Below are 27,240 nucleotides of genomic sequence, written 5' to 3'. Positions count from 1 at the left end.
CAAACTCTAGTTCTTTTTGCACGACGGAGGTGGTTTGCTCTTCCGTTGCCCTGTAGCTTCGGCTTATCTCCAGAAGGAAGGCGAAGCTTCCGCCCAGCACTGGGGGTGAGCGGGAGCACATTGCCCCCAAGCCCCTGGACAGCATTTGAAAGAGGGTGCTTTCCTAATCCCAACTTCTGGGATCCCCAGTGGGCATATTTGGAGGTTGTGGGGCCCGGGTGGCATTCAGAAGGTGTCTGCTTTTGAGGAGACCATTAGGAGGCGGTGCTTGGGGACTCGGGTGGCATTTAAGAGTCTGTTTTATGGGGTAGTTCTCAGACACAGATTTATACCCCTTGGAAGCAGGGCTTAGTGGGAGGCTCGGTGTCTGTGTATGAGTACTCTGTTGGTGGGCAGGATTTTCGGGCTTTCTAAGAGGAGAGAAGTTTGAAGTTACTAAAGTCAAGGCGGGAGTTGGGGAGGGCTTGTCTTAGGACCGGACCGTCTGACAGTGGGAACGTTCAGCACCGACGTGGCACTGTGGTATCAGTGGCCTTTGTGACCTCTGATTAGGTGATGAGGTCTGCACGGCTGGTTACCCTGGGCTGTGAGACCAGGACATATCAGGGGCCCAAACGCCAAGAGAGGAGCCTCTCAACCGAGGCTGGTAAAGACTGTCTGCTGGGCTCTTCCGAGTAGACATAGGGCCACCGGGCTACTGAGCGGTAATTTGGTTGCCGCTTTATTCATTCGTGAGGGGTAGGGCTGTGGTGCGAACCCTTTTTCGCACCTGGTCCACTAGAAGTGTCAGCTTATGAATTACTCTCTAGGGGGCGGATCAGCGTGCTGAAGGGGCGTGTTGACGGGGTATCACGAAGTCTGCCTCACAAACTAGAGTTTATTGATAATCCATACAATAATCTGTGAAGGTGAGTAGCGCCCCGAGGTTTTTTTTTTTTTTTTTTTAAGCTTTTCTACGGGTGCTATGCATAATTTATGAGGGGCGTGGCCTTTACAGCTTCTGCGAGGATCCGCAGTTAGCTTTCCCTCACGGGTTCCAGGATTTAAACCTGGGATCTATCGGAGATGATGCCGCGGGTATTATTCATGCCTTATGTCTCAGTAATTCTAGATTACTAACCGAGACTCTGAATTCAAATTCCATCCATCTTTATGGTTGTGGATCTTTGGCAAGTCTTTTAGGAAGCACAAAAAGTGGGTATTCAGTATAATAAGAACAGTTTACACCCATTTAGTTACTTTTATTAACCCATTTTATCTTCACAACTTCTCAAAAGTAGGTTTCATCCTAGTTCATAGATGAGGAATCTGAGACACAGGACAGGTAAGTAGTTTGTCCTAAAGTCACACAGTGAGTGGCTGAACTAGGATTCAAATCTGATCTGGTTTCAGAGTTGAATAATGCCCTTCCCCAAGCCAATTTAATGATACTATTACTGGTGGGCTCCGTGTTACTCATCTCTGCTCTCCCTCTCTCCTCTCCCTCTGTGTGTCCTATTCCTCTCTCCAGGCTGTCACTGTTTCCACAGGCTTGCTAGAGAATTAGGGACCTGCCTGCCTCGGCCTGCCAGGTACTATGGAATTACAAGGAGTAGTTGGGATGCTGAGTGGAGGCAGGAGGCTCTCTTGAATAACGGTGTTTGAGAACAGTATGGACAACACAGCAAAACTCTCTCCTTTTGTTTCTTTCTTCCCCTTTCTCTCTTCTCTCTCTGCTTTCCCTCCTCTCTGCTCTTTCCACTCCTTCTCTCCTCTCTGCTCTCCCTCTCTTCCCTCTCTGTCTGCTTTTCTATGTCTCTTTCTCCAGGATCTGTTTCCCTAGACGTGCCTGGTACTAGTGATCCTCTTGCTTCAGCTTGCCAAGTACTATGGAATTACAGGAGTTGTGCTAGCTCACCCCAGAAAGACCCTGTCTTTTAAGAAAATAATGTTGCTAGTGCTCAGGTTAATTATATGGTACTATGTGCCAGGTACTGTTTTACTCATTGAAATTTAATCACAAGTTAAGTTCTTGTTCTTAGTTCCCATTTTCTGGATCTGAAAACATTCAAGCTGATAATTTCTGTAATGGCTGGATATATCCTCACATATAAGTAATTTTAGATTAATTCAAATATGCTTACATATTAACTTTAGTTACATATATTTGAAAATGTTATAATGCCTATGGCAGCACTGCTCTAAGACCCTTTCCATACTTATTTTATAACACAGTTTATCAATCTGAGGTAGATGGATTTTTTGAGGTGGGAATTGGTGTGGTTTTTTTGTTTTGTTTTTTATGATGCTATGAATTGAACCCAGGGTGTTAGGGAAGTGCTTTATCCATAGCCTACATCTCCAACCCGAGGTGGACTAATTCTAATACTGTCATTGCCTATCAAAGGCATGTAGTGAGTCTGGATTTAATTGGGACAAGATAATCCCCTAAATGGTCAGTGATGAGTAGCAAGGTCTGTGCTCCCCTCTGGTTTTGCAGGGTTATCCCTTGTGACACATGCATTGACTATTGTCTCATAATCTCCGCTTTCTGGGCAGCGTCACCTTGGCTGGGAGGGGATTTGTCACCTTGGTCTCATGGGATTTGTCCTTTTTTTGAGACAGTTTCATGATAACCAGGCTGGCTTCAAACTAATGATTCTCCTGCTTCCATCTCCCTTAGTATAGTGCTGGAATTACAGGTGTATGCCACTACACATGTACTGCCTGGGTGCAACCTTTCTTTCTTTTGGTTCAACCCCCCACCCACCCTATACAGGGTCTCTATGTATAGCCCTGGCTGTCCTGGAACTCGCTCTGTAGACCAGACTGGCCTCAAACTCAAGAGATCTGCCTGCCTCTGCCTCTCAGTGTTGGGATTAAAGATGTGTACCACCACCCCTGGTGCAACCTTCCTTGACCTCTGTTTCCAAGTTGAGCTGCTGCAGCAGCAGCATTCAGTATTCAGGAGCCAAGGGAGCGCATTTTCCCTGCAGTAGCCCCATTTCTTGCTTACTGGGTATTAGATGGAGCAATAAGGCAGGCCTGCTTCTTTTGTTCCACCCCACTGAGCCTCATGCATTATTCATGAGTAAGATGTAGCTTTGGTCTCCTTGATTCCCGGCAGCAGCAAGATCATTCATTATTCATGAGCATGGGGTGTGATTGTCATGCTTTAACATCTACTATCTGGTTGCCTGGTCTTAATAAACCTATCACCTTGCTTCATAATTCACCATCAGGAAGAATGGCCTTGAGGTCCTTCCCTGGTTTCTTTGACAGCTTAGCTGCAGTAATTCTTTATTCATATTCCACGGGGCGTGGCCTCTTGCTGTACCTGTTTTTCTAGTTACTGCCTCCAGAGCCACAAGGTGGAGCTGTTCTCCTTCTAATTAAAGAAGTCCCAAACTGGGCAGGGAAAATACATGATTCATGAGTGGGCGCGGTCCTCTTGCATCCGGGTTTCTGGGGGTGGGGCTCAAGGTTTTGTTCCGGCCTTGGACTCTGCCGCCGCCATCTTGTGTCGGCTGCTGGGGTGAAGGAGGTGGCAGGGAAGACCACAACCACAACGGTCGGGGGAGGAGAAGGCGGCAGTGATCCTAGCTGGCCCAGGCGGCAGGGAGGAGGAGGAGGAGAAAGAGGAGGGTGGCGGCCGAGCTTGACTTCGGCTCCTTGAGGAGTTGGCGGCGGCGCGACCCGGGGAACCGGCATTGGTAATAGCTTTTCTCTGCACCTGGCTCGAAGCAAGGGCTCTGGGAGGTATGGGAGGGTCCCTGCTGGCTCTCTGCCAGCCCGATGTCTGGGTGCGCTGCGGTGTCGTGGATATCAGGAATCACTAGACAAGCGGGTGTGGGGGGGGCAATGCAAAGCCTGGGGTGGGGTAGATCATTTCTGTCTGGGACCACCCTGTTCCCTTGGGCTCTGAGATCTGACCTTGACATCAGACCCCCTATCTCTGCTTCTGGAGACTTCTGGCTCAGAATCTATAACGAGATATCTTGATAGCGTCCTGAGCCTTGCGTTTCCTATCAGAACTCAACACGGTCTCCCATAAAGGCACAGAAATTCAACACTGCTGCTTGTAAAAAGCCGTCCATACTTGTGTGCTATTGAAGACCTGCCCGGAAATCTCCCTTGAGACTCCTAGCCCTTCAGGAAGGGTCCGCATGGCCTTCATTTCCGAAAGAGCCTTGTCTAGCATTTTCATCCAGAATCTCCCCCTCCCCCCCCCCCCCCCCCCCCCCCCCCCAGGATACTATCTGTCCTTAGAGCTGCCATCTGGATTAGACCTGGTGAAAAGCTATCTGCCTGGCCTTCCTGTGGGAGACTCATTCCTACATTTGAGGTCTCCCAACAAACACCTCCTTTTCATAGATAGCATCCTCCGTCGTGGACACCTGGCATTTCTTAGTCACAGACTCTTTTTAGTATTTGCCTTTAGAGGCTCTTTTGGTTCCTAGAATCTGCCCTTAGAGATTTTCCCTGCTTTCAGGGATTCCCCCTTTTTCACGTTCTCATTGTTCTTAGGCTGTCCTCAATATGCCTCATCTTTTTTTCCCCATCAGCCATCCTTAACCTCCAGTATCTTTCCTCTAGAGCCTCTCAGGGGACTAGACACTAGGGAGGACCTGCTTGGACACAGTTCTCCATTAGTAATCTCCTGCCACCATCTACTCTTTCAGACCCTGTTGATTTGTAGCCCCATCTGCCTGACAGTCTCATCCTAGACCCATCTTCTGCCTTCAAAAACAGACCAGAGTTGTAGCTTCTCTTTTTATAGATCCCTTAATCTATCAGCAGGCCTCAGAATTTGCAGTTTGCCCTCGTCCTTTTAAAGGTTCCTAGCGTCTTCATTCAGAGGGTCTCAGCTTTTGCTTTTGGCCTCACTGAACCCTACTATCACTGTCAGATACCTCTTTCTCCAATAGGCCCACTTATCCTCCACCAGAGTAGAAAACTTAAATATCTCTTTAATGAGCTGTGGAGTCATAGAATTGGTTAGAGAAACCTAACTCCACATGGAGATCTAGCCAGCATTTGCTTGGTAACCGTTATTTTTATAATTATTATTTTGAGACAGGGTCTTACTATGTAGCTTTGGCTGGCCTGAAATATATATAGATATATAGACCAGGCTGCCCTCAAACTCTTAGAGACCATCCTGCTTCTGCCTCACTAGTGCTGGGATTAAAGGTGTGCACCACCATGCTCAGCACTTCATAACCTTTTAAGGCTTGAGCGATCTGAAACTCATCTTCCCTTTTCCATCCTATCAGGACGGCTGTGGTGCCTGTTAGAGCCACACAAGTCCTTTGTTGCTCCATTAGAAATCCCTCTTCAAGAGGGTGCCCTCAGAGACCTCTGCTAGCCTCTTGGCACTTAATCTCAAAGCTTCCTGGCACTCTAGTGTCAGCATCAGAGACCTTTCTCTGTGAATTTCCATTATTTTGGGTGAAGGGTTCTATCACTAGACTCTGAGACTCTCTCAGCCCGCCCCAGCATCTTCCTGCAGTAGTCTCAGGTTCTGCATTCTCCCACCTCTGTCTAGAGACCCAAGATGTAAGTCTTTCTTAAGACTTTGCCTGGGGGCTGGAGAGATGGCTCAGAGGTTAAGAGCACTGACTGCTCTTCCAGAGGTCCTGAGTCCAATTCCCAGCAACCACATGGTGGCTCACAACCACCAATAATGAGATCTGATATGTAGGTAGAACACTATATACATAATAAATAAATCTTAAAAGAAAAGACTTTGCCCATTGGCACCAGCACTTGTAAGTCCTGCTGCGGGCTCTTTTGGGTCTCCTTTCATATCTCCTTCAGAGCTCCTTGAATTCAGTCACTTCCTGATGCCTTTCTCACACTCTCAAGGACTTCTCAGTTAACACCTCCGAGGAAGCTTGACAGGCCTCAGCATCCTCCCCAGTACTGTAACTTCTTCTAGTTCATCAGCTGGCTCTGTGCCTCCTAAGCCTACCCCAGGGTTCCCCTGCTTAGCCTTTGGGAGTAGAATATTCTCAGGCTTCAGTCATCAGTTTGGAGACCCCAGGTAAGTTTTGAAATGCTTTAATTTCAGCTTTGCCAGGCAAGTTATTGAAGATATATTCCAACAGAGAAGGTTGAGCTCATGTTGAGGGAGAGAGGATGTGGATTTGAAGTTTTTTTGTTTTTGTGGGGGTTTTTTGTTTTGTTTTTTTGGATGGGGGAATCTTTAGCTCTTACCTAGGGGTCTCTGCTCTAGATTCTTCCTGCTTGCCTTGATACAGGTGTTCTCCAACACCTGGCAATTGAAATCTCCCCTTTTATTTTCTTTTTTGACACATTATGCAGCTTAGGCTGGCCTCAAACTTAGTCTTCCTGCCTCTGCCTCATAAGCACTGGGGTTGCAAGCATGTACTGCCACACCTGGCTTCGAAGTCCACTTTTGAACAGTCATCCCAACCCTACTTAGACTTGCTGCCAGCACTAGGGGTGGAGAGGTAAAAGGTCTGATAAAGAGCTCTCTGGCCCTGGATCTTGTCTTACGTAGACAGCTGAGAAAGAATATGCCCTGGACAAACCAACCAATGACAAGGCAAGGGGGATAACTAAGTAGTGGAGGCCCCTCTTGGTGCCTGGGGTGGAGCTTATATCCTCAGGTCCCTGAGTTTTGAAACCACAGATAGATTTTTTTAGCCTCATCGGGAGGACAATTCTTTGTCTCCCAGCTTTTGGAGAAAGTGGGCTTAGAGGAAATGAGATCTCCATGCCAAGTCACTGCCAGTAAATGGAAAATAGGAATTGCCTTTGGCTACCTCCTAACTTACCAAGCCTCTTCCTACCCAAGGTGGATCTAAGCATTCCCAGCAGTTTCACTGGCAGATTTGGGCCCTAGGGCAGCCACGTATCTCCCCTCTTCTCCCTATCTTTACCTCCCATCTCTGAGCATTCTGGGCTGGACCCAGAGCCAAATACTGACACTACTTACCTAAGAAAGTCGCACAAACTGCTACCAGCTGCATGACACTGGGCAAGTGACATCCAGGGCAAGTGAGTGGAGTTCGCTAAGCTTTCACTTTCTATTTATGGTAGGAACGTAGGGTTATGTAGTTCACAGGCATTGTTAGAGTTAGACAAAGCCCTTTACTCTTGTGACTGATGGGATAGCTAGTAGAGAGCTCTTGTCATTGTTCATATTAGAATATGACAGTGCCAAGATGGAATCTTAGGTATGTTGGTGGCAGTTGGTGGTATTGAGGGTCAGAAAAGGCTTTAGAGTAAGAGCAGTTGTGTGAATAGAAGACAGGGTATAAGCAAAGGCTTGGTGCTTTGAAGAGCCATTGGGCTTGAGAAATGATACTGGGTTCTGTCTTCTACTTACAAACATCTGAATCCACCACCATTTGGCTTCACTTCTTTTTTTTTTTTTTTTTTTTTTTTTGGTTTTTCGAGACAGGGTTTCTCTGTGTAGCTTTGCGTCTTTCCTGGAACTCGCTTTGGAGACCAGGCTGGCCTCGAACTCACAAAGATCCGCCTGCCTCTGCCTCCCAAGTGCTGGGATTAAAGGCGTGCGCCACCACCGCCCGGCCCTTGGCTTCACTTCTAATAGCAGGCTATATTGTTGGTTTTTTCCTCCCCTTTGGGATCTTGCGTCACTTGATCATATGAGCTCAGGTTTTCTCATTTGTTCAACAGGGACGTTAAACCCTGCCTTGCAGGGACAGGACAGTTGAGAGCATGAAACTTGCTAACTCTGAGAAGTGGCTTGGACTTCAGAGTCATTGGATCTGGTCTGATCCCAGTTCAGCCACTCCGAGTAGGAACTTTGGACAAGTCACCAAACATCCCTGAATGAAGTTTTTCCTTCCTTGTGAGCTGGGGTAAATAGGAGTGCATTTCCCACAGGGTTGCCCTGAGGACAGACAGCGACAAGGATCATAAAGTGCTTAGTGTAGCTTCTGACACAGAGAGGACTCCTAGTAAATTTTCATTTATCATTGCTGCTAATCTGTTGAAGGACTTCACAGGCAGAAGAGACTTTAGAAGTGTACATTTTCTCTCTTCCTGCAGCCTGTTTTATTTGCCTGGGTTGTTTTCTCTCCCTAAAACCGGGAGAAGAGTAGGGCTTTAAGCTCTGCCCTGAGCCTCCCTAGGGCCTGTGGTTGTATCTTTTTTCATCTCAGCAACACCATGGAGCCATATCATCATCCATTTTACAAAGTGAGGGAACAGCTCCATGTGATACCTATAAGGGGTCTTAAAACCTCAGTATTTCTTGAGTCCACATCTGTCCTCTGATCTTCCCAGAATGGTCTTCCTCTTACTCCACAGGATTGGAGCCTTTCCCTTATGCTGGGTTAGGGAGAGACAAAATGACTTAGCAGCCAGCTGTGTGGATTTGCAAGCCAAACCACCTCGTTCAAATCTTGAGTCTGACAGCGGTGTGAACCTGAGCATGCCAATTTCTTTTCTAAAGTAGATTTACTAATATTTAAGTCTTCTCCCACTATTAGCCAGTAATAAGCGAAAAAATAGTACAAGGCCAATGAGGGCTTTTCAAATAAACAAACAAAAAATACCAGAAAAATATCCCTGTCTATCTTAGGCTCACCTCTGGCCTGTCTTTTTTCTTTTAGATGTCCAGCTCGCCGCTGTCCAAGAAACGTCGCGTGTCCGGGCCTGATCCAAAGCCGGGTTCTAACTGCTCCCCTGCCCAGTCTGTGCTGTCCGAAGTGCCCTCAGTGCCAACCAACGTGAGTATCTTCCCCATGGAGACTGGCTGGCATAATGGTGGGACAGGGAGTCTTCCATATCGTTTTCCATTTGCCTGCACCCCACAGCCCTCTCGTGCATGTTGTCCTGAACCTGTTCATGCTCTGCATCCCCAGGGAATGGCGAAGAACGGCAGTGAAGCAGACATAGACGAGGGCCTTTACTCCCGGCAGCTGTAAGTTGGGCCAAAGTCTGCCTGAAACGGGAAGGGGCACTGAAATAATTGGATCAGGTGGGGTAGACCGTGACCTGGAGTCTCTTCTAACTTGACAGGTATGTTTTGGGCCATGAGGCGATGAAGAGGCTCCAGACATCCAGCGTCCTTGTCTCAGGCTTGCGGGGCTTAGGTGTGGAAATCGCTAAGAACATCATCCTTGGTGGGGTCAAGGCTGTCACCCTACATGACCAAGGCACTACCCAGTGGGCTGATCTCTCCTCCCAGGTACCTCTTCCCAACATTCTTTCCCCTGCACCAGCCTCTGTGTGCCACAGCCATCTCACTTATCCTTCTGTCACCCCCCGCTCCCTTACAGTTTTACCTTCGAGAGGAGGACATCGGTAAAAATCGGGCTGAGGTATCTCAGCCCCGACTTGCTGAACTCAACAGCTATGTGCCTGTCACTGCCTACACTGGGCCTCTTGTTGAGGACTTCCTTAGTGGCTTCCAGGTACTTAGCCACTGCTCAGCCTCCTGCTTTGATTTTCTTGGAACTCGTCTTTGGTATTTTTCGGTACTATTCACTATCTAATGAGCAGTCTGGGGTATCAGGCATCATGCTGGAGAGCAGAGAGAGGCAAGATGAGACCCTGAGCCTGCCTTTTGAGGGAAAAATGTAGACACACCAATTATACAACATAGTGTTATGAACTGTCCTGCTGTGTCTAGCTCTTCTAGTGTAATTTTAGGCAGGTCACTTAGATCCTGGACCTTGCTCTTTCCATTTTCAGGATAGGAATGGCAGCAGTACTGATTTCATGGGGTTCCTATGAGGGTTAAGCATGAAGAATAGCAACTTGGACACAGGGAAGGTGGCATGGGCATTACTAGTTTAAAAAGTCTAAGCTGTGAGAGCTGAAAGTCTGTCCCATGGGGCTAAGGTCCCCAAGGGCCAAGGTACTACAGCAACAACAATCTGACACAGTTGTAGGAGCTCATCCTGGTGGGCAGGGATAGATGTTCCTGGAGAAGGTGGAGAGCAGTTTCAAAAATTGTGGTGGAGTGGGCAGCATCTTGGGAGCCACTGACAGGTAGGTATGGTATGAGTGAGCTCAGACTTCGGCTGCAGACAGTTTTGCCCTCCCTGTGTCTCACAGGGCATGGCAGGGTTGTAGGCAGTTAGCAAACAAGTGAGTCAGCTGGTCTGCACTCTGTGCCCAGTACCGCCACCTTTCCCAACATGCACTAAGCCTTAGCTTGCTCCTTGCTGTGTTTCCCTCTCACTGAGTCTGGTCCCCAAAAGGTCTTTACGAGAGGCCTGGGGGAGCAGGAAGACCCAGACAACTCTGCCTTCCGAACTGCCTAAACCTTCCCCCCAGTCTTCTGCCAGTGTTCTTTCCTCTCCCCTTCCCCTAGTTCTGGGCTCTTGACCCGAGCTCTACTTCTCCACAGGTGGTGGTCCTTACCAACAGCCCCCTGGAAGACCAACTGCGAGTGGGTGAGTTCTGTCATAGCCATGGCATCAAGCTAGTGGTGGCAGATACACGAGGCTTATTTGGGTAAGTGCCACTTCCCTGTGCTTTTCCCCACAACCTTTCCTAGGCCAAGACCCTCATTCCTCTTCTGCCACTCAAGTTTTATATTCTGTGTGTTCACCTCTCCCTGTGTGACATTAGTGCTGTTATATCCCCACTGTGATGTGCCAAGTTTCCTCAGCAGATATCTAGTGCACCTTGAAGGATGCCTGGGGACTTGTGTGGGCCTCAGGTATCAGTCCCCTTGTCACTCTCTACAGGCAACTTTTCTGTGACTTTGGAGAGGAAATGGTTCTCACAGATTCCAATGGGGAACAGCCACTCAGTGCTATGGTTTCAATGGTCACCAAGGTAAGGAGGCCAGCCCCAGGGATCCTGGCAGACAGATAGGCAATGACAGCCCTGTGTCTGCTCTTATTCCTTGACTTGCCTCTGAGGCTCACTCCTTTTTAACCAGGACAATCCCGGTGTGGTCACCTGCCTTGATGAGGCCCGACATGGATTTGAGAGTGGTGACTTTGTCTCATTCTCAGAAGTGCAGGGCATGATCCAACTCAATGGATGTCAGCCCATAGAAATCAAAGTGCTAGGTGAGCTGGGGCCATGGGAGCATATTAGAGGAGCTGGTTAGGAGATCCAAAGGGAGGAGACCCTGAGTTCAGAGTAAGGAGAGCCATAGCCTAAGTGCCTGAGGTAGGTCAGAGAATCTGGAGTCCTATCAGAGCTGATGGGCATGTGGGAGAAGGACCAACTATGTTTGAATTGTTGAGGTGAAGGAGCCTCCTGTACTTTGAACAGGGCAGACCAGACGATCTGCTCATGTCTAAGCTGGTTTGGGTAAGAACAGCCTAACCAGTGTAGACTTGGGAAGAGGGATAACAGGGTCTCATGGGGTCTGAACTGGCTCTAGGGCAGAGGAGATAGTTTCTGATCTCCAAATGGGGCCAGGGGTTGAAAGATAGTACCTGGCGTCAGCACTGGGTCAGGCATGGTTTTTTTTTTTTTCCCTTGTCTCTGAGTTTTGTGGACCTGAAGGAGGGTATATAGGACTGACAGCCTCCTTATCCACTCTAGGTCCTTATACCTTTAGTATCTGTGACACCTCCAACTTCTCTGACTACATCCGTGGAGGCATCGTCAGTCAGGTCAAAGTACCTAAAAAGATTAGCTTTGTGAGTATTGGGTATAGTGGTCCTTGGTGGGTGGTTCTAGACCAGTGGTTCTCAACCTTCCTAATGCTGCAACCCTTTAATACAGTTCCTCATGTTGTGGTGACCCCCCAACTATAAATTATTCCATTGCTACTTCAAAACTGTTAATTTTGCTACTGTTATAAATCGTAACAAATGTTTTTGGAGATGGAGGTTTGCCAAGGGGGTCATGACCCACAGGTTGAAAACCACTGTTCTAGACCATTCCAGATTCTCTGTTCCTTTCTTCTCATCTTTAGAAATCCTTGCCAGCATCACTGGCAGAGCCTGACTTTGTGATGACTGACTTTGCAAAGTATTCTCGCCCTGCCCAACTGCACATTGGCTTCCAAGCTCTGCACCAATTCTGTGCTCAGCACAACCGACCACCTCGACCACGAAATGAGGTGGGTAGGTGGGCCAGCAGCCATCCAGGGTAGAAATCCTTGGTGCTAAAGGCCCACCATGCCTCTGTCTGTCCACTGTCCATCCCCTGACAGTAGTCTGAGAATTTCTTACTTGTTTCCTTTGCCCTACCAGGAAGATGCAACAGAACTGGTGGCCCTAGCTCAGGCTGTGAATGCTCGGTCCCCTCCTGCAGTGCAACAGGACAACTTGGATGAAGACCTTATACGGAAGCTAGCTTATGTTGCTGCTGGGGACCTGGCACCCATAAATGCTTTCATTGGGGGCCTTGCTGCCCAGGAAGTCATGAAGGTGAGCAGGGTGGGGATGGACTAGGTTTTTCCTTGCCTCCATTACTTGCTGTACGTATGTGTCAGGGTCTGATTAACACCAGCCACCTCCTCTTTCCTTCTCCTCCACTAGGCCTGCTCTGGGAAGTTTATGCCCATCATGCAATGGTTGTACTTTGATGCTCTTGAATGTCTGCCAGAGGACAAAGAGGCTCTTACAGAGGATAAGTGCCTCCCAGTATGTGAATGGGCTGGAAAGAAGGCATTGTTGGGGGTATCTCTTTGAGCTTCTCTCTGACCCTCTTCCCTTCATGTTCCTCAGCGTCAGAACCGTTATGATGGGCAGGTAGCTGTATTTGGCTCAGACCTTCAAGAGAAGCTGGGCAAGCAAAAGTACTTCCTGGTGAGTGACCTCATTGGACACCTAGCATGTTCACCTCCCTTGGTCTCTGGCCACCCCCTCTGGGGTTTCCCTCTGCGTCTGAAGGAGGGGAGTCTTTTTACAACCCTGGGACTAAACATATGGCACCTTTTTGCTCAATCCCTTTGTCTCCGGCAGGCATGAGGAATAACCAATGGCTTTGTATCCACTTGGTTTACCCTGACTTGCCTCTGTGTCTCTTCTTGGCTGTTTCTTAGGTGGGTGCAGGGGCCATTGGCTGTGAATTGCTGAAGAACTTTGCCATGATTGGGCTAGGCTGTGGAGAGGGTGGAGAGGTCGTTGTCACAGACATGGACACCATTGAGAAATCAAATCTGAACCGACAGTTTCTTTTCCGACCCTGGGACGTCACGGTGAGATAGATGGGAGTAGGAGATGGAACTTTGACATTTCACTTTCCTCCTGCCTTTTTCTTATCCCTGGTATTTCTAGTAAAGATCTACTTATCTTCCATTTGCCCTTCTTGCCCTCTCTTTCTGTCACTCATTCAGCAAACATTAAGTAGCCCTACCTTGAATCAGTCATTTTTATCTCCTCTGAGCAACAATCAAGTCAATTTCTTTTTTCTTTCAGTACTGGGAATTTAGTCTAGCCCCTGCCCGTTCATTTCCTTTTACTTTTTCCTTAATTTTTTTAAAAAGATTTATTTATTATTGCCAGGTGTGGTGTGGTATGCCTTTATTCCCAGCCCTCAGGAGGCAGAGGCTGGCAGATCTCTTGAGTTCCAGACAGCTGGGGCTACACAGTGAGACCCTGTCTCAAAAAACAGCAACAAAGATATATTTATTTATTTGTTTTATATGTACGTGTGGGTGCCTGCATGTATTATGTATGTCTACCGTGTGTGTGCCTAGTGCCTGAAGAGACTGGAAGAGTATGTTGGATCCTCTAGAACTGGAATTCTAGGCTTATAAGAGGTTGTGAGCCATCAGATGTGAATACTGGAAACAAAAACTGAGTCCTTTGGAAGACCAACAAGTGCTCTTAACCACTGAACCATCACTCCAGCCCTTATCAATGCTGCTTTGGGACGATGTGTTGGGAGTTCCCAAAAATATCCCCAAACTCAGTGACTGCCTAGGAGAACTAGTAGCTGATTTACTGCAGAAAAGGCACACTGTATAATCAACAAGGGAAGAAAGGCTCACGGGCTGAATTCAGCAGCAAGTATCTAAGAGTTATCTCCCAGTGGAGTTGCAGAAAATGGACTTCATTTCCCTTGTAACAAATATAACAATACTCCTAAAAAGTTTCTACCCAGGGAAGCCTGCTCATCTGTACCTAGGGCTTTTACTGGGATCTGGTTATGTATCAGAATTTTTGACTCTAGAGGGAAAGACAGTATTTAACATAAACCACACTGTTCACACAAACAGTTCAGGCACACTGAGCCATTATTATTAGGTGAGGGAATGATGGTAACTTTTCCTAAAATCCAAGGTCCTAGACTCCAGCCAAGGACCACTTTTAGAAGTAGACCTTCTGAAGGATTGCATTGTAGTCAGCCAGGTAACTCTTCTCTGCAGTTTGAAACTGAGGTACCAGAAGTCTGTGAGGCCTTCCCTAAGGCCAGTTTCACTGCCCAGTATTCCTCTTCATTAATTTATTCGCTGAATAGTTACTTTAGGAATTACTGTTGTAGATACTTGAGGTACATTAAAGAATAAAATAAGGCGGGGTTGGGGATTTAGCTCAGTGGTAGAGAGAGCGCTTGCTAGAGGCCCTGGGTTCGGTCCCCAGCTCCAGAAAAAAAAAAAAAATAAGGCAGTACATCGTGGCTTATACATTTCATTTCAGAAGCAGGCAGATCTCTTGAGTTAAAGGCTATCCTGGGCCACAAAGTAAATTCCAGGACAGCCAGGTCTACACAAAGAAACACTGTCTCAATAAACAAACAAGAATAAAGGTGCTAGTCCAGGAAGGTAAATAGTAAAGAACAGATACATAATTAATACAATATAGGTACAGCCGGCCCCACCCATGCACTCCAGAGGCAGGTGGGTCTCTTGAGTCAGAGGCCAGTCTGGTCTACAAAGTGAGTTCCATGACCATGGTTCCATAAACGCTGTTTCAAAACAACAACAAAACAATAAAGATACAATATAAAAGTGAGATCATGGAGTCAATGTTGGTACTTTGCAAAGCGTAAAGGAGCAAGTTGGGCTTGCTGGAGAGGTTAGTTTACAGATTTCATTGGTTCCTTAAGGAAGGCCTCATTTCTGCAAAGCTGTGGTGAATGTCTACTCTGAGAGGTCCTGGGAACCAACTCAGTTTACCTAAGTGGGGATGAGAGCCAGGGAAAGGTTCTAAGCAGAGGTGGGATGTGACCTGATTTTGGCTTCATAACAACATTTCTGCTTATTTATTGACTAACATCTGGTTATGTTTGGGGAAATCTCCAACCTGCAGTACTGTTCCCTAAAAGAATAGGTATTAGGTAAGCAAAACAAACAGGTGGCTAGTTCATTGTCTACAATGCCTGCTTCTGCTTTCTTTTCCATCTCACTGCCACATCTGTCTTAGCCCTGGCCATGTGGCATTGTCGTTGAATATCCTGCTAAACCAGGGAGCCTCCTGAACTTGGGCTGGTTCTTCTAACATTAGATGAATGTTCAGGGGGATAGCTCTTTATTTTGCTGAGTGAATCCACCAATAACTGAGTCCCCCGTTCTCCTGACTTCACAGAAGTTAAAGTCTGACACAGCCGCTGCAGCTGTGCGCCAGATGAATCCTTACATTCAGGTGACAAGCCACCAGAACCGTGTAGGTGCTGACACGGAGCGCATCTATGATGATGATTTTTTCCAAAACTTGGATGGTGTGGCCAATGCCCTGGACAATGTAGATGCCCGTAAGTTTGAAGGCTGGTAAAGAAGGCAAGGGCAAAAAGAGAGAGAGTCTGGGGCCTTCCTGTTCTTTCCCAGTGTGCCTTTCCTTGTCCCCTGGCTCTCACATCATTGTCCCTAACCGATCATACAGGCATGTACATGGATCGCCGCTGTGTGTACTATCGAAAGCCACTGCTGGAGTCTGGCACGCTGGGCACGAAGGGCAACGTACAGGTGGTGATCCCCTTCCTGACAGAATCATACAGCTCTAGCCAGGATCCACCAGAGAAATCCATCCCCATCTGCACCCTGAAAAACTTTCCCAATGCCATTGAACACACTCTGCAGGTAAGTGGTGCTCAGGAGAAGGGAGGAATGTCTACCAGGCCCTTGGCTTTTGGTTATCATGGCTTAAGTATAAGACATGTTTTCTTCTACCATCTTTCTTTCCACCTGGCAGTTGGCACTTCTGAAATGACTTATTCTTCTTGTAATTCCTACTTTTTACTTTTTTCCCCCAGTACAGAGACAGGTAAAAACCAATGCTGTTGCTAGGTATGGTGGCTCACCAGTACTTGAGAGGCTAAAGCAAGAGGATTGCTGTGAGGTCAAGGCAACCTTGGACTATAAAGCAAGACTTTTATCTCAGAAAACAAAACAAAGAATGATGAATACTGAAATATCATTCCTCACCTAGACATTTAACAATGTCTAGCCATACTTTCTTGGCTTGATATGAACGTGTTAGCATACACCTTTAATCTCAGCACTGAGGTGGCAGAGGCAGGTGGATTTTTGACTTCTGTTCATTAGATGTCACACTCTTAACAACTTAGAGATAGCTCAACAGTTAAAAGCAGTGACTGCTCTTCCACGTGGCAGTTCACAATGGTGTTAACTTCAGTTTCAGAGGATCTGATGCCCTCCATGGGTACTGCATGCATCTGGTACCCTAACATACATGCAGGCAAAACACCCATACACATACATTTAAAGTTGGGGCTGGAGAGATGGCTTAGTGGTTAAGAGCACTTGCTACTTTTACAGAGGACCCAGGTTCAGTTCCCAGTACTTACACAACAGCTCACAACTGTAACTCTTGAGTTTGAGGCCAGCCTGGTCTACAGAGCAAGTTCCAGGACAAACCAGGACTACACAGAGAAACCCTGTCTCGAAAAACAAAAACAAACAAAAAAGAACTACTATCTAACCAAAACATTTTCCTCTTTGTTTCTTTTGAGACATCATCTCATGTATTCCAGGTTGGCTTCAAACTTGCTGTGTAGCTGATGACAACCTTGAACTGATCCTTCTGCTTCCACTTCCCAAGTACTAGAATTATAAGCATGTGCCACCATGTCTGGCTCCAAAGCACTGTTTTCATGCTAAACAAAATAGTCATTTCCTTCACTCTCTTCAAGTTATTTGTCTCTAGCACATGATATTCAGATTTCCCTATCTGTTGTGCAAAATGAGTTTAATGCTGGTATGTCACAGTGACATTCTACATATGATACACATATGGAACAATGCTGCATATCATGAAGTTAAAATGTTATGAAGTGACCATATCTACATGATGAGCACCCAGGCCACAAGGATAGCTATAGTGCTATCAGACTTCTAGGTGCAGTGTTAGAGACCAACATATTGAGGAAGGGTAGGAATAGAGGGGTAGGAAGAGACCAAACCTATCTACCACTTTCCCCTTCTGACCCTACTGTTTCAAAGTGGTTGTGTCAGGGGTTGGGGATTTAGCTCAGTGGTAGAGAGCTTGCCTAGCAAGCACAAGGCCCTGGGTTCAATCCTCAGCTCAAAAAAAAAAAAAAAAAAAAAAAAAAAAGAAGAAGAAACAAAGTGGTTGTGTCAATTTTGTGTGCCACCAGTCTCGTTAGGGCATGTGTGACCTTGAACTTCACTTCTTTGTGCCTTATATTCTTCCTCTCTGTCACTGGTCTGTTTAACTGGCACCATTTTAAGTGTACCTAGGGAAGAGGATAAAGCCAATGTCTTATTTTCTGCTAAGTCCCTAGAGAATAGATAGGAATCATTGTTGGATTGAATCTATTTTTTGTTTGTTTGCTTGCTTGCTTGTTTGTATTTTGGTGCTGCAGACCAAACCTAGAACTTAGTCAAACACTTCTCTACCCTTTTTTGTTGAGTCAAGGTCTAATGCAATTGTGCCCAGCATTGAACTTGCAGTAATGTTAGAAGTTGTAAAATATACTTAACCAGTACACATTTTTCATCAAGGCATAGTACACATGCACAGTTCTTGATGCATTTTTTTTACACATACATTGGGATAGTTAGTTCTCAGATCACGTTCACTGACTTAAATTGAGAGGCCAGAAATGAAGAAGTGGGGAAAGTTGGGAGCTTCTCTTTCCCAAGTAGCTGTGTATTTCTTACTTGGGTCACCCATGATGACTGTCACTTACCTGTGGAAACCTATTTTGTCCATCATTCCATAAAATCCATTTGTTCTGTCTGCAGTGGGCCCGGGATGAATTTGAAGGCCTTTTCAAGCAGCCAGCAGAAAATGTTAATCAGTACCTCACGTGAGTAACTTGCACACCCCACTCTCCTGCCTGCCACCAAAAACATTCTATGCTTTTTCAGCTGTCACCCTCAGCACGAGGCACACTTTTCAAAGGACTCTAAATGTTCAATTCTCATGCTGTGGGGGATCAAGATGAGCTTTCTGTGGAGAAAGTGGGATTGCCCTAGAGCCTACTTCAGGGGCCACTGTGTAATCTTGCCCCTCGGCCCCCTCCACTCCCTAATAGAGACCCCAAGTTTGTGGAACGGACCTTGCGGCTGGCGGGTACCCAGCCATTGGAGGTGCTGGAGGCTGTGCAGCGCAGCCTGGTGCTGCAGCGACCACAGACTTGGGGTGACTGCGTGGCCTGGGCCTGCCACCACTGGCACACCCAGTACTGTAACAACATCCGACAACTGCTGCACAACTTTCCTCCAGACCAGGTAATGCTCACTCATGTGTCCATTTGGCAGCATGCATTTCCTTGTGAGCAGAGTTTGCTGCAGACTCTACAAGTGACTTCTCCCAGTTACTAGTCCAGATGGGGCTGGTGTCCGAGGCAAGAGATGTCAGAAGAATGACCTTTTTGTTTCTTCCCTTAGTTCTTGGAGCAAGATAATTGGTCCTCTTACTGTTCCCCTTCACTGTGGTGTAGGCCGAGGCTGATTTTTATTAGGGCTGTAGTGGACCATGAAGCAGAGATTCAGGTGTCACCATTTATTCAAATCCCAGCGCACTCTGAACTTGGGCATGTCACTTCTCTCTGTTCCCTTCTTTAGCTTGAAGGAAGAACAGTTGTGATCTGTCTCACTGGTATTTATTAATAAAAGGTGTTTGTGAAGAAAGTATCTAAGAATTGATAGTGGTTTTCTCAGCCAGGACCTTGCAGTGTGAGTCTTAGATGATTAACTCCAGCCCCCTTCAAGAACCCAGCCAAGGATAGTGAGGTGGGGCGCATCCAGAGCCAGGGTGACAAGTCAGGATTGTCAAAGAGGCCTTCATTTCAAGATCTTGCTTCTTGAAACTCTCTTTCTTTGTTTTAGCTCACCAGCTCAGGGGCCCCATTCTGGTCTGGACCCAAACGTTGTCCACATCCACTTACTTTTGATGTTAACAATGTAAGTCTCCTTGTTGGGTTTTCCTGGAATCAGGTAGAGGATGGGTAGGTGGGAAGGAGGTGGTGGCTTCCTATCCAAGGTCAGATGTGTTAACCCTACTGTGCCCTGCCTTCCCCTAGACACTGCATCTGGATTATGTGATGGCTGCTGCCAACCTTTTTGCCCAGACCTATGGGTTGACTGGCTCTCAAGACCGAGCTGCCGTGGCCTCACTCCTGCAGTCAGTACAAGTTCCAGAGTTCACCCCCAAGTCTGGTGTCAAGATCCATGTTTCTGACCAGGAGTTGCAGAGCGCCAATGCCTCTGTTGGTAAGGGTGTTTGGCCATTTGGTCAGAAGTCACTGCCCCATTAGTCCTTTTCTAGTACCTCTGTGACCTTACCTTCCTTTGCACCTCCCTCCCCCTAAAAGGAAGACAATCTGTTGGGGAGTTCCCACTCCAGCACCCAGGAAAACAAACTTGGTTCTTGCTTGGTGTGTATTTGCCTTGGTTTTTATTCTTTTCTCTGCCTCTCCTTGATACAGTTCATCTAGGGGGTATGATCTCCAGCAGGGATCTCCTCCTCTGACTCTTGCCCACACTTTGTCTCTTCCAGATGTCCCATGTCTCCCCATCCATGCATCCCTCCCACCCTGTTGCTCTGTATGTCTTCACCCTAATGTTGTCCATCCTAATTTAGTCCCCCTGCCTTCCCTTTTGGATATCTGTAATATATTCATAACTCTGTATACTACCCCCCCCCCCCCCGCCCCCCATGTTGACCTTCCCTCTTCTCCATCTTCTTTCTGAAATACCCGCTGTTTCCTGTTTTCTGTGTGTTTCCTTTAGCCTTTTATTCCACCTCCTCCGCAGGTTCCCTCTGACTTTCTTCTCATATGTTTCCTCCTCCCTATCTCATCCTCCATCTTGCTTCTTTTCATATATTCTCCACCTTCCTCTCAGATCCTTCCTATATATTCATGTTTGTATACTTCTCCATACCCCCACCATGTCTTCTGTGTCTCCATATATAGTATCTACCCAAGACTGACAAGCCCTTTTATCTGGTTACTCCACCTCACCTCCCCTTTCTCCTATGGTCTTTATTTCTATTCCTGGTGTCTCTCCAGATCTGGATAGCCTCTTCTTCTGCCCTTTTCAGTTTTGCTCTGGCTTTCTCTTTGCCCCTTCATTCTAGGATATCTCTCTCTCCAAATTCTGTATCTAACTGAATTCCTTTTGACCTACCTAGGCTTTCAGCCTCACTCCATGCATCTAAAGGGTTGTGTTTTTCTCTTTGTGCAGATGACAGCCGTCTTGAGGAGCTCAAAGCCACATTGCCCAGCCCAGACAAGTTACCAGGATTTAAGATGTACCCCATTGATTTTGAGAAGGTGCTTGGAAGGGGCCCTGGATAGGACAGTTGGGGTGAGCTAAGCACAGACAAGGTTGTAAAGAATGGGGATCTAGGAATATGGAGCCAGTCCAGGCCTTTATGGTGATCAGATCATGGGCTGCCACATAGCTTTCCTTCTGATCTGGGAGAGACCCAGCAGGTAATTTGCATTGGAGGATACTTATATCCCAGGAGGCCAGGAAAACTTTTCATCTGATCTACTCCTCTTGCTCAGGATGATGACAGCAACTTCCACATGGATTTCATTGTGGCTGCATCCAATCTTCGGGCTGAAAACTATGATATTTCCCCTGCAGACCGGCATAAGGTAAGGGGACTCTAGACCTGATGTTCTACCATTTCCAGGCTTGAGTTCCTTACATCTGTGCCTGTCTTTAGCCCTTCAACCTCTTACAACTTAGAACTAACATCTTACTTGGTCTGTTTCTCAGAGCAAGCTGATAGCAGGGAAGATCATCCCAGCCATTGCCACCACCACAGCAGCTGTTGTTGGCCTTGTGTGTCTGGAGCTGTACAAGGTAGTTCAGGGGCACCAACAGCTTGACTCCTACAAAAATGGTTTCCTGAACTTGGCCCTGCCCTTCTTTGGGTTTTCTGAACCTCTTGCTGCACCTCGTCACCAGGTAGGTACCCATATCAGAAGATGGGACTTGCAGTGGAGTGTATCTCAATAAAACTGGCTTTGGTTTGCATTAGACCCGGTCACTAGGTCAAGAGTTCCTATCGAAATACACCTGCATGTTTTTTGCAAGAGTACTAAGGTATAAAGTATGCCTGGAATGTTGAAGGAATAAAAGTCAGTAGCTCAGAGTGATTGAGAAGATAAGGGGTAGAAGATGAGAATAAGATTCTCTTCTTGTGGCATAGGACCTTGTCATTCAATTGAAGGTACAGTGCTTACTCAGAGTAACATGGGAGCCATGAGGCTTTGAACAAAAGGTTCTAATCTGACTTACTGGGTTTGCATGAATGAGGGCATTTTCTTGCATTGCAGTACTATAATCAAGAATGGACGTTGTGGGATCGCTTTGAAGTACAGGGGCTGCAGCCTAATGGTGAGGAGATGACCCTCAAACAGTTCCTTGATTACTTTAAGGTAAGGCCCTTTCTCCCTCTCATCCCACCTGGAGGATGGGATGTGTAGATGATTTTTGACCTTCCCACAATCATAACACTGCTATTTCCTCCTCCTGCCCTCCAGACAGAGCACAAATTAGAGATCACCATGCTGTCCCAGGGTGTGTCCATGCTCTATTCTTTCTTCATGCCAGCTGCTAAGCTCAAGGAACGGTTGGATCAGCCGTGAGTAGGCAGGCTGGGAAAGGCCCTGTGTTCCTTGCCTTGGGTGGGGAGCCTCAGCTTGGAGCTCTTCCACTCTTACCCATCACCTCTCATGCCCTACCTGCCTCCCTTCCTCTCTTGCTTTGTCTTCCTAGCCCTTAACCCTCACCCCTTTCCCTAGGATGACAGAGATTGTGAGCCGTGTGTCAAAGAGAAAGCTGGGCCGCCATGTGCGGGCACTGGTGCTGGAGTTGTGCTGCAACGACGAAAGTGGCGAGGACGTCGAGGTCCCCTATGTACGATATACTATTCGTTGATCTCTGTGCATTCCCCTAAGCCCCAGTCCTCCTTCCCCAGATCCCTTCCAGTCCTGGTTCCCATTTGGCCTCTGGCAGTGGTCCATCTAGCCAAGCCTGGTATTCCCTTATTACCCAGCAACCCAAGACCCTCTCACCACTGCTTTGTACCTTGTTTGGAATCTAAATCCCAATAAAATGATAATAACCCAGATATAGCCATCCTGGCTGTCTCCAGGGAAGGAAGGAGCATCCTGGAATTGTCTGGCTCAGATAGTAGCCCAGTGGGCTACTCCAGGTACAAGCTTCCTGGGCAGAGAATAATGGGAGTTGATATCTCTTATCTACTCTATGTAGATAAGAGGTACCAGTGAAGTTATATAAACAGGTACCCTGGTCCGTGTGATTTGAGTGATTTGAGCTGGGTTCAAACCCTGTGCTCTCCATGTCCTAACTGCCTCCATCCACTATGAACACACTTAACAGGGCTAAGCAAGGGCTAAGTTAGCGTACTTTGGGCATTTCATCCTTTGGACAAATCCCTTCCCCAGTTTGAAGCAGCCAGATTCTGGGCTATCCTTTACAGTCAGAGTTCCCCCACAGTGCCAGGAATGCCTGTACAGGTATTTCAAGTCCATGCTGAGGAGCCCTGAACAGCCAGTCTAAGGAACACCGATGTGATAAGGCACACTGCAGTTTTTATGGACATACTTGGCTAAGGACATCTTGAGAAGAATGTGCTTTTTTCTGCTTCAGTCTACCCATATGTGCCCCTTGAAGGTGCTTGGAGGTGCCCAGGCCTCCTACCTTCCAGAGAAGAGCTGACTGTGGGGCCAAGGAGTAATTGGTTAGTGCAGGGTAGTAGCAGGAGGCTCATCAACACCCCCATCAAGCCCAGAGCTGCTGTGCTCCTTCCTTGTCTTGGCTGAGGGTTCCAAACAGTTGAAAACGCCAACCTGGCTAGCCATCTCCATGGTGGATGTTTTCCTTCATTGATTTCTGTCTCCAACCTAGCCAAAAACCAGTTTCTCTGTCCTATTTAAAAGCAGGACCCCTCTCCACTTAAGTGGAATAGTTCATCCTGTCCCCAAAGTTGGCCTGATTCCCATCACAGCCTGTCCCCACATCTACCTCCTGAGTCAGCTCCTGGCCCTAGGCACAGTGTATGATCTTGCCTACGTCTTTGTCCATACTTTTTTTTTCTTGGCCTGATGTATTAAAGTGACCTTATCCTTTCATTATAGTACCTTTTTAGTCGCCAGTCGTGCCACTTGGGATGACAGAGGTCTTTACCTCTGGTGTCTCGTGGTGGTACTGGCTTGTTTACAGTGAGCAGAGAAGTTTTCCCACTGGCAGCACTTTACTGCTGTTACTTCTCCAAAAGACCCCAGGCCATCTGCCAGTTGTTTCACACCATTCCAGGCAAGCACTGCATGTGCTACTCTTTACATTGGTTTTCTGCCATCTCAATTCCTTCATGGGCATTCTGCATACTTCATTCTCTACCTCTTTCATTATAGCTGATTCTCTGGACATTTTAGTCTCTTTACCACCACTGCTCCTGGATTCCCTTGTATCTGACATCTTTGTCCATCAATACCAGCTTCTGAAACTATGGTCCATGCCTGTAATCCCAGCACTCTGGAAGTGAATCAGAAGTTCAAGACCAGCCTGGGCTACATGAGACCAAAAAATTAGAACAGCCAGTTACCCCACTAATCCTGGTTGTATCTTACATCACCACCATGCATACCATTTTACTGCTGTGTGTGTATACCATTACAAAACCAGACTGATAGGGAACAGGGCTCAGCAAGCCAGCATTGGGTCACTATTGGGCCCCCTGTACCTAGCAGACCCAAGAGATAGTGCCTCTTGTGCTGGAACTATTTGCCATTCAATTACTCAACCATTTGTTTAGTACTGACTGTGCCAGGCACTATTATAGGTATTTGAGACATACATTAGCAGATAAAACATCTCTGTCCTAAGGCTTATGAAACTTCAATAATAAACACAACTAACTATAAGTTAAAGTTGAAGGGCTGGAGAGATACTCAGCAGTTAATAGCACTGGCTGCTGTTCTGGAGGACTTGGATTTGGCTTCCAGCACCAGCATACCTGCTCACAACTATTACTATGGTTCTAAGGGATGGGATCCATATGCCCTCTTCTGGTCTGGACACCAGTCATACACATGGTACACAGACATACCTGCAGGCAAAACATCCATACACAAATCATTTTTAAAAAGTTAATCTAACATGGACTAGGGCTGTAGCTATTGCTTGCCTAGCATGCATCAGACTGAGTTCAATCTCCAGTTCTGCATAAAGCTGTGTGTGGTAGTACACACCTATAATTGCAGGACTGGGGAGATAGTTGGAAGAGAATCAAGGGTTTGGGCCAGCCTGGCCTATGTGAAATCTTGTTTCAAACCAAGCTGACTTGGTAAGATGGCTCAGCAGGTAAACACCAAGCCTGACAACCTGAGTTCAATCACCAATACCCACATGGTGGAAGAGAGCCAACTCCTGCAAGTTTCCTCCGACCTTCACTTGTGTGCCACAGACAAATTTTTAAAACTATTCCATTTATTTAATTGGGGGGGGCATGGCACAGTGCACATGTGGAGGTCTCTCCATCATGTGGGTCCCAGGGATGGAACTCAGGCAATTAAGCTAGCCATCCTCTCAGCCTTATAATGTTTCTTCTTTTGAGACAGGATTTCTATGTAGCCCTGACTGTCCTAGAACTAGATATGTAGCCTCAAACTCACAGAGATCCACCTGCCTCTGCCTCTCAAAAGTGCTGGGATTAAAGGGGTGCACCACCATGCCTGGCCTATAAATTTTTGAAAGTTTTTTTTTAATGTGTCCCAGGTATGTATGTGTTGTGGATGAGTATGTTATGTGGATGCTTGATGAGGCTAAAAGGGCATCCTCACTATGCAAAATGATGGACTGAGGTCCTTCTTAGTTTCATATTTTTGTTTGTTTGATTTTTTTTTTGAGGCAGGGTTTCTTTGTGTAGCCTTGACTGTCCTAAAACTAACTCTGTAGACCAGGCTGGCCTTGAACTTAAAGAGATCCACCTGCCTCTGCCTCCTGAGTGACATCACCATCTGGCTAGTTTCGTATTGTTTAAAATGATAAGCATAGGGAATCTCACACTCTGATGAGAAAAGCAAGGGGAAAATGTAAAATGAAACATTTGTGTCCATTGGTGTTTATTCACTCCATGTAATTATGTATTTTACAAGAATGACATCCCCTGGAGCTGGAGATACAGGTAGTTGTGAACCACTTGATGCTGGTGTTGGGAACCAAACTCAGGTCTTCTGGATGAGCAGCAAGTGCTTGTAACCACTGAGCCATTTCTCCAGCCCCAGTCCCATCAATTTATATTTTAATTGTTTAAAAGTTGATCAATGAGCTGGGCATTATGGTGCAAATGAGCTGGAGAAGTTGGCAGAGGGCTAAGAAAACCAAGTGTGGTGGCATATGCCTGTAATCCCAGCACTTGGATGGTGGAGACAGGAAAAATCCAGACTTCAAGGTCATTCTTGACTACATAGTGAATTCAAGGCCAGCTTGAGCTACAAAAGACCCTGTCTGAAAACAAAACAACAAAGTGTTGACCAAGACTGTGTATTAGCTCAGCAGTGGAGCACATACAATGTTGGGAATGGACTTTAATATTGCAAGTAAATAAACATCTAAAAATTAAAAACCGCACTTTCAAAAGGCATACAGCCAAGTGGGGACCTGGAATAATGGGATTGCAACAGGATGAAATGAGTGTGGTTATGGGGCAAATTCATTGCAGGCAAAGGGAACAGCAAGTTAAGTATGAAGTCCCAGAGGTTCAACTGTGCCTGCTATATTCAAGAACAACTAGAAATGAAATTCTGTTGTGAAAGGAAGGGTAGGTGATTGTCAGTTAAGTGACAGACCTGATGTCTATCCTAGCAATGAGGACTTCAATGGCTGAAGAAGTCCTTGCCGATAATGAACCTTGCTTGAAAATCCTAACTGGAAAGGGAGGGAGGAGGGAAGGCAGGAAGACTGACCAAGGGAAGCCCAGAAGAGGCAAGGAAGTTCCTGCGTCCAGTGTAAGGAAGTCTCATAAGGCATGCAGAAATGTTTGGGATATCATTTTCTAGGGAGAGGAATGAGAGGTTAAGTATGTGCCAATGTTGGCTGTGTAACAGAACCTAGTAAGTAAATAAGGCTGTGGCAGGCCGGGCGGTGGTGGTGCACGCCTTTAAGCCCAGCACTCAGGAGGCAGAGCCAGGCGGATCTCTGTGAGTTCGAGGCTAGCCTGATCTACAGAGCGAGATCCAGGACAGGCACCAAAACTATACAGAGAAACTCTGTCTCGAAAAACAAAACAAAACACCCGAAAAACAACAACAACAAAAAAAGACTGTGTGGCGGGCAAGAACGGGTAATTGAAAGGTGTCAAAAAAAAAAAATTAGGGGAGCATGTAAGCGAAGAAGCTTCACCCAAGCCAAAGTTCCAAACATGCCCCTCTTAAAAGGTCTACCTTTCCTCTCAGCCTAGGTTCTACCACACCAAGAAACTACAGGAGAACCTGGGAATGGTTAAGGGAGGGACCCAACTGATTGAGTGCTCTTTGGACCAATTATATTATGGGATATTCAGAGAACTTCTGAGAGGCGCTCAGAACAAAAAGGCGAGCCCGAAAGCCAATAAAAACCCTGCAAAGGAGGCAAGCGAGGGGAAAGCAAGATCACGCCTCTTTAGCTTTGCCACGCCCTTCATTCTTGCTTGGCCTCACCACAGGGAGCAAGTCCGATTGGCTGAGCGACAAATTTTAAAGGGCGGGGCTACTACGTTTCACAGTGGGAACCGAGCTAGAGGTGGAGGGAGGGTTGCAGGGCGGGGCTAGATTGTCCTATCTATGGTGGGAAAGGCCAATGATAATCCAGGACACCTCGCCTAGAAAGTCATCTCGAGCCTTTAAATTCTTGTTTCCCGAGGCATCACAAAGGACTAGAACTGCTTG

General features: G+C 46.8%; 1 protein-coding gene across 3 annotated transcripts; it reads left to right on the top strand.

The window, feature by feature from the left end:
- Positions 1–17: 17 nt before the first annotated feature.
- Uba1 (ubiquitin like modifier activating enzyme 1) lies at positions 18–22,421 on the top strand. Of its 3 annotated transcripts, none has more exons than XM_052732364.1 (26): positions 18–105; positions 8,592–8,708; positions 8,844–8,902; positions 9,001–9,169; positions 9,261–9,395; positions 10,337–10,443; positions 10,680–10,770; positions 10,877–11,009; positions 11,494–11,591; positions 11,870–12,016; positions 12,150–12,326; positions 12,438–12,542; positions 12,627–12,707; positions 12,944–13,099; positions 15,432–15,597; positions 15,726–15,922; positions 18,071–18,135; positions 18,364–18,559; positions 19,160–19,234; positions 19,354–19,543; positions 20,519–20,607; positions 20,845–20,937; positions 21,062–21,253; positions 21,625–21,726; positions 21,832–21,932; positions 22,093–22,421. In XM_052732364.1, exons 2-26 carry the CDS (start codon positions 8,592–8,594, stop codon positions 22,226–22,228), a joined length of 3,177 nt encoding a protein of 1,058 aa, XP_052588324.1. In that variant the 5' UTR covers positions 18–105; the 3' UTR covers positions 22,229–22,421. The 3 variants fall into 3 exon arrangements, with proteins under 3 accessions (XP_052588324.1, XP_052588284.1, XP_052588019.1); XM_052732324.1 differs by lacking the exon at positions 18–105 and adding an exon at positions 812–908; XM_052732059.1 differs by lacking the exon at positions 18–105 and adding an exon at positions 3,484–3,692.
- Positions 22,422–27,240: the final 4,819 nt, after the last annotated feature.

The sequence above is a fragment of the Peromyscus californicus genome, unplaced genomic scaffold (genome assembly GCF_007827085.1).
Source record: "Peromyscus californicus insignis strain IS unplaced genomic scaffold, ASM782708v3 Scaffold_10__1_contigs__length_136768540, whole genome shotgun sequence".
Lineage (NCBI taxonomy): Eukaryota > Metazoa > Chordata > Mammalia > Rodentia > Cricetidae > Peromyscus > Peromyscus californicus.
The sequence above is the reverse complement of the archived record's forward strand: the minus strand, read 5'-3'. Positions and strand labels throughout refer to the sequence as shown.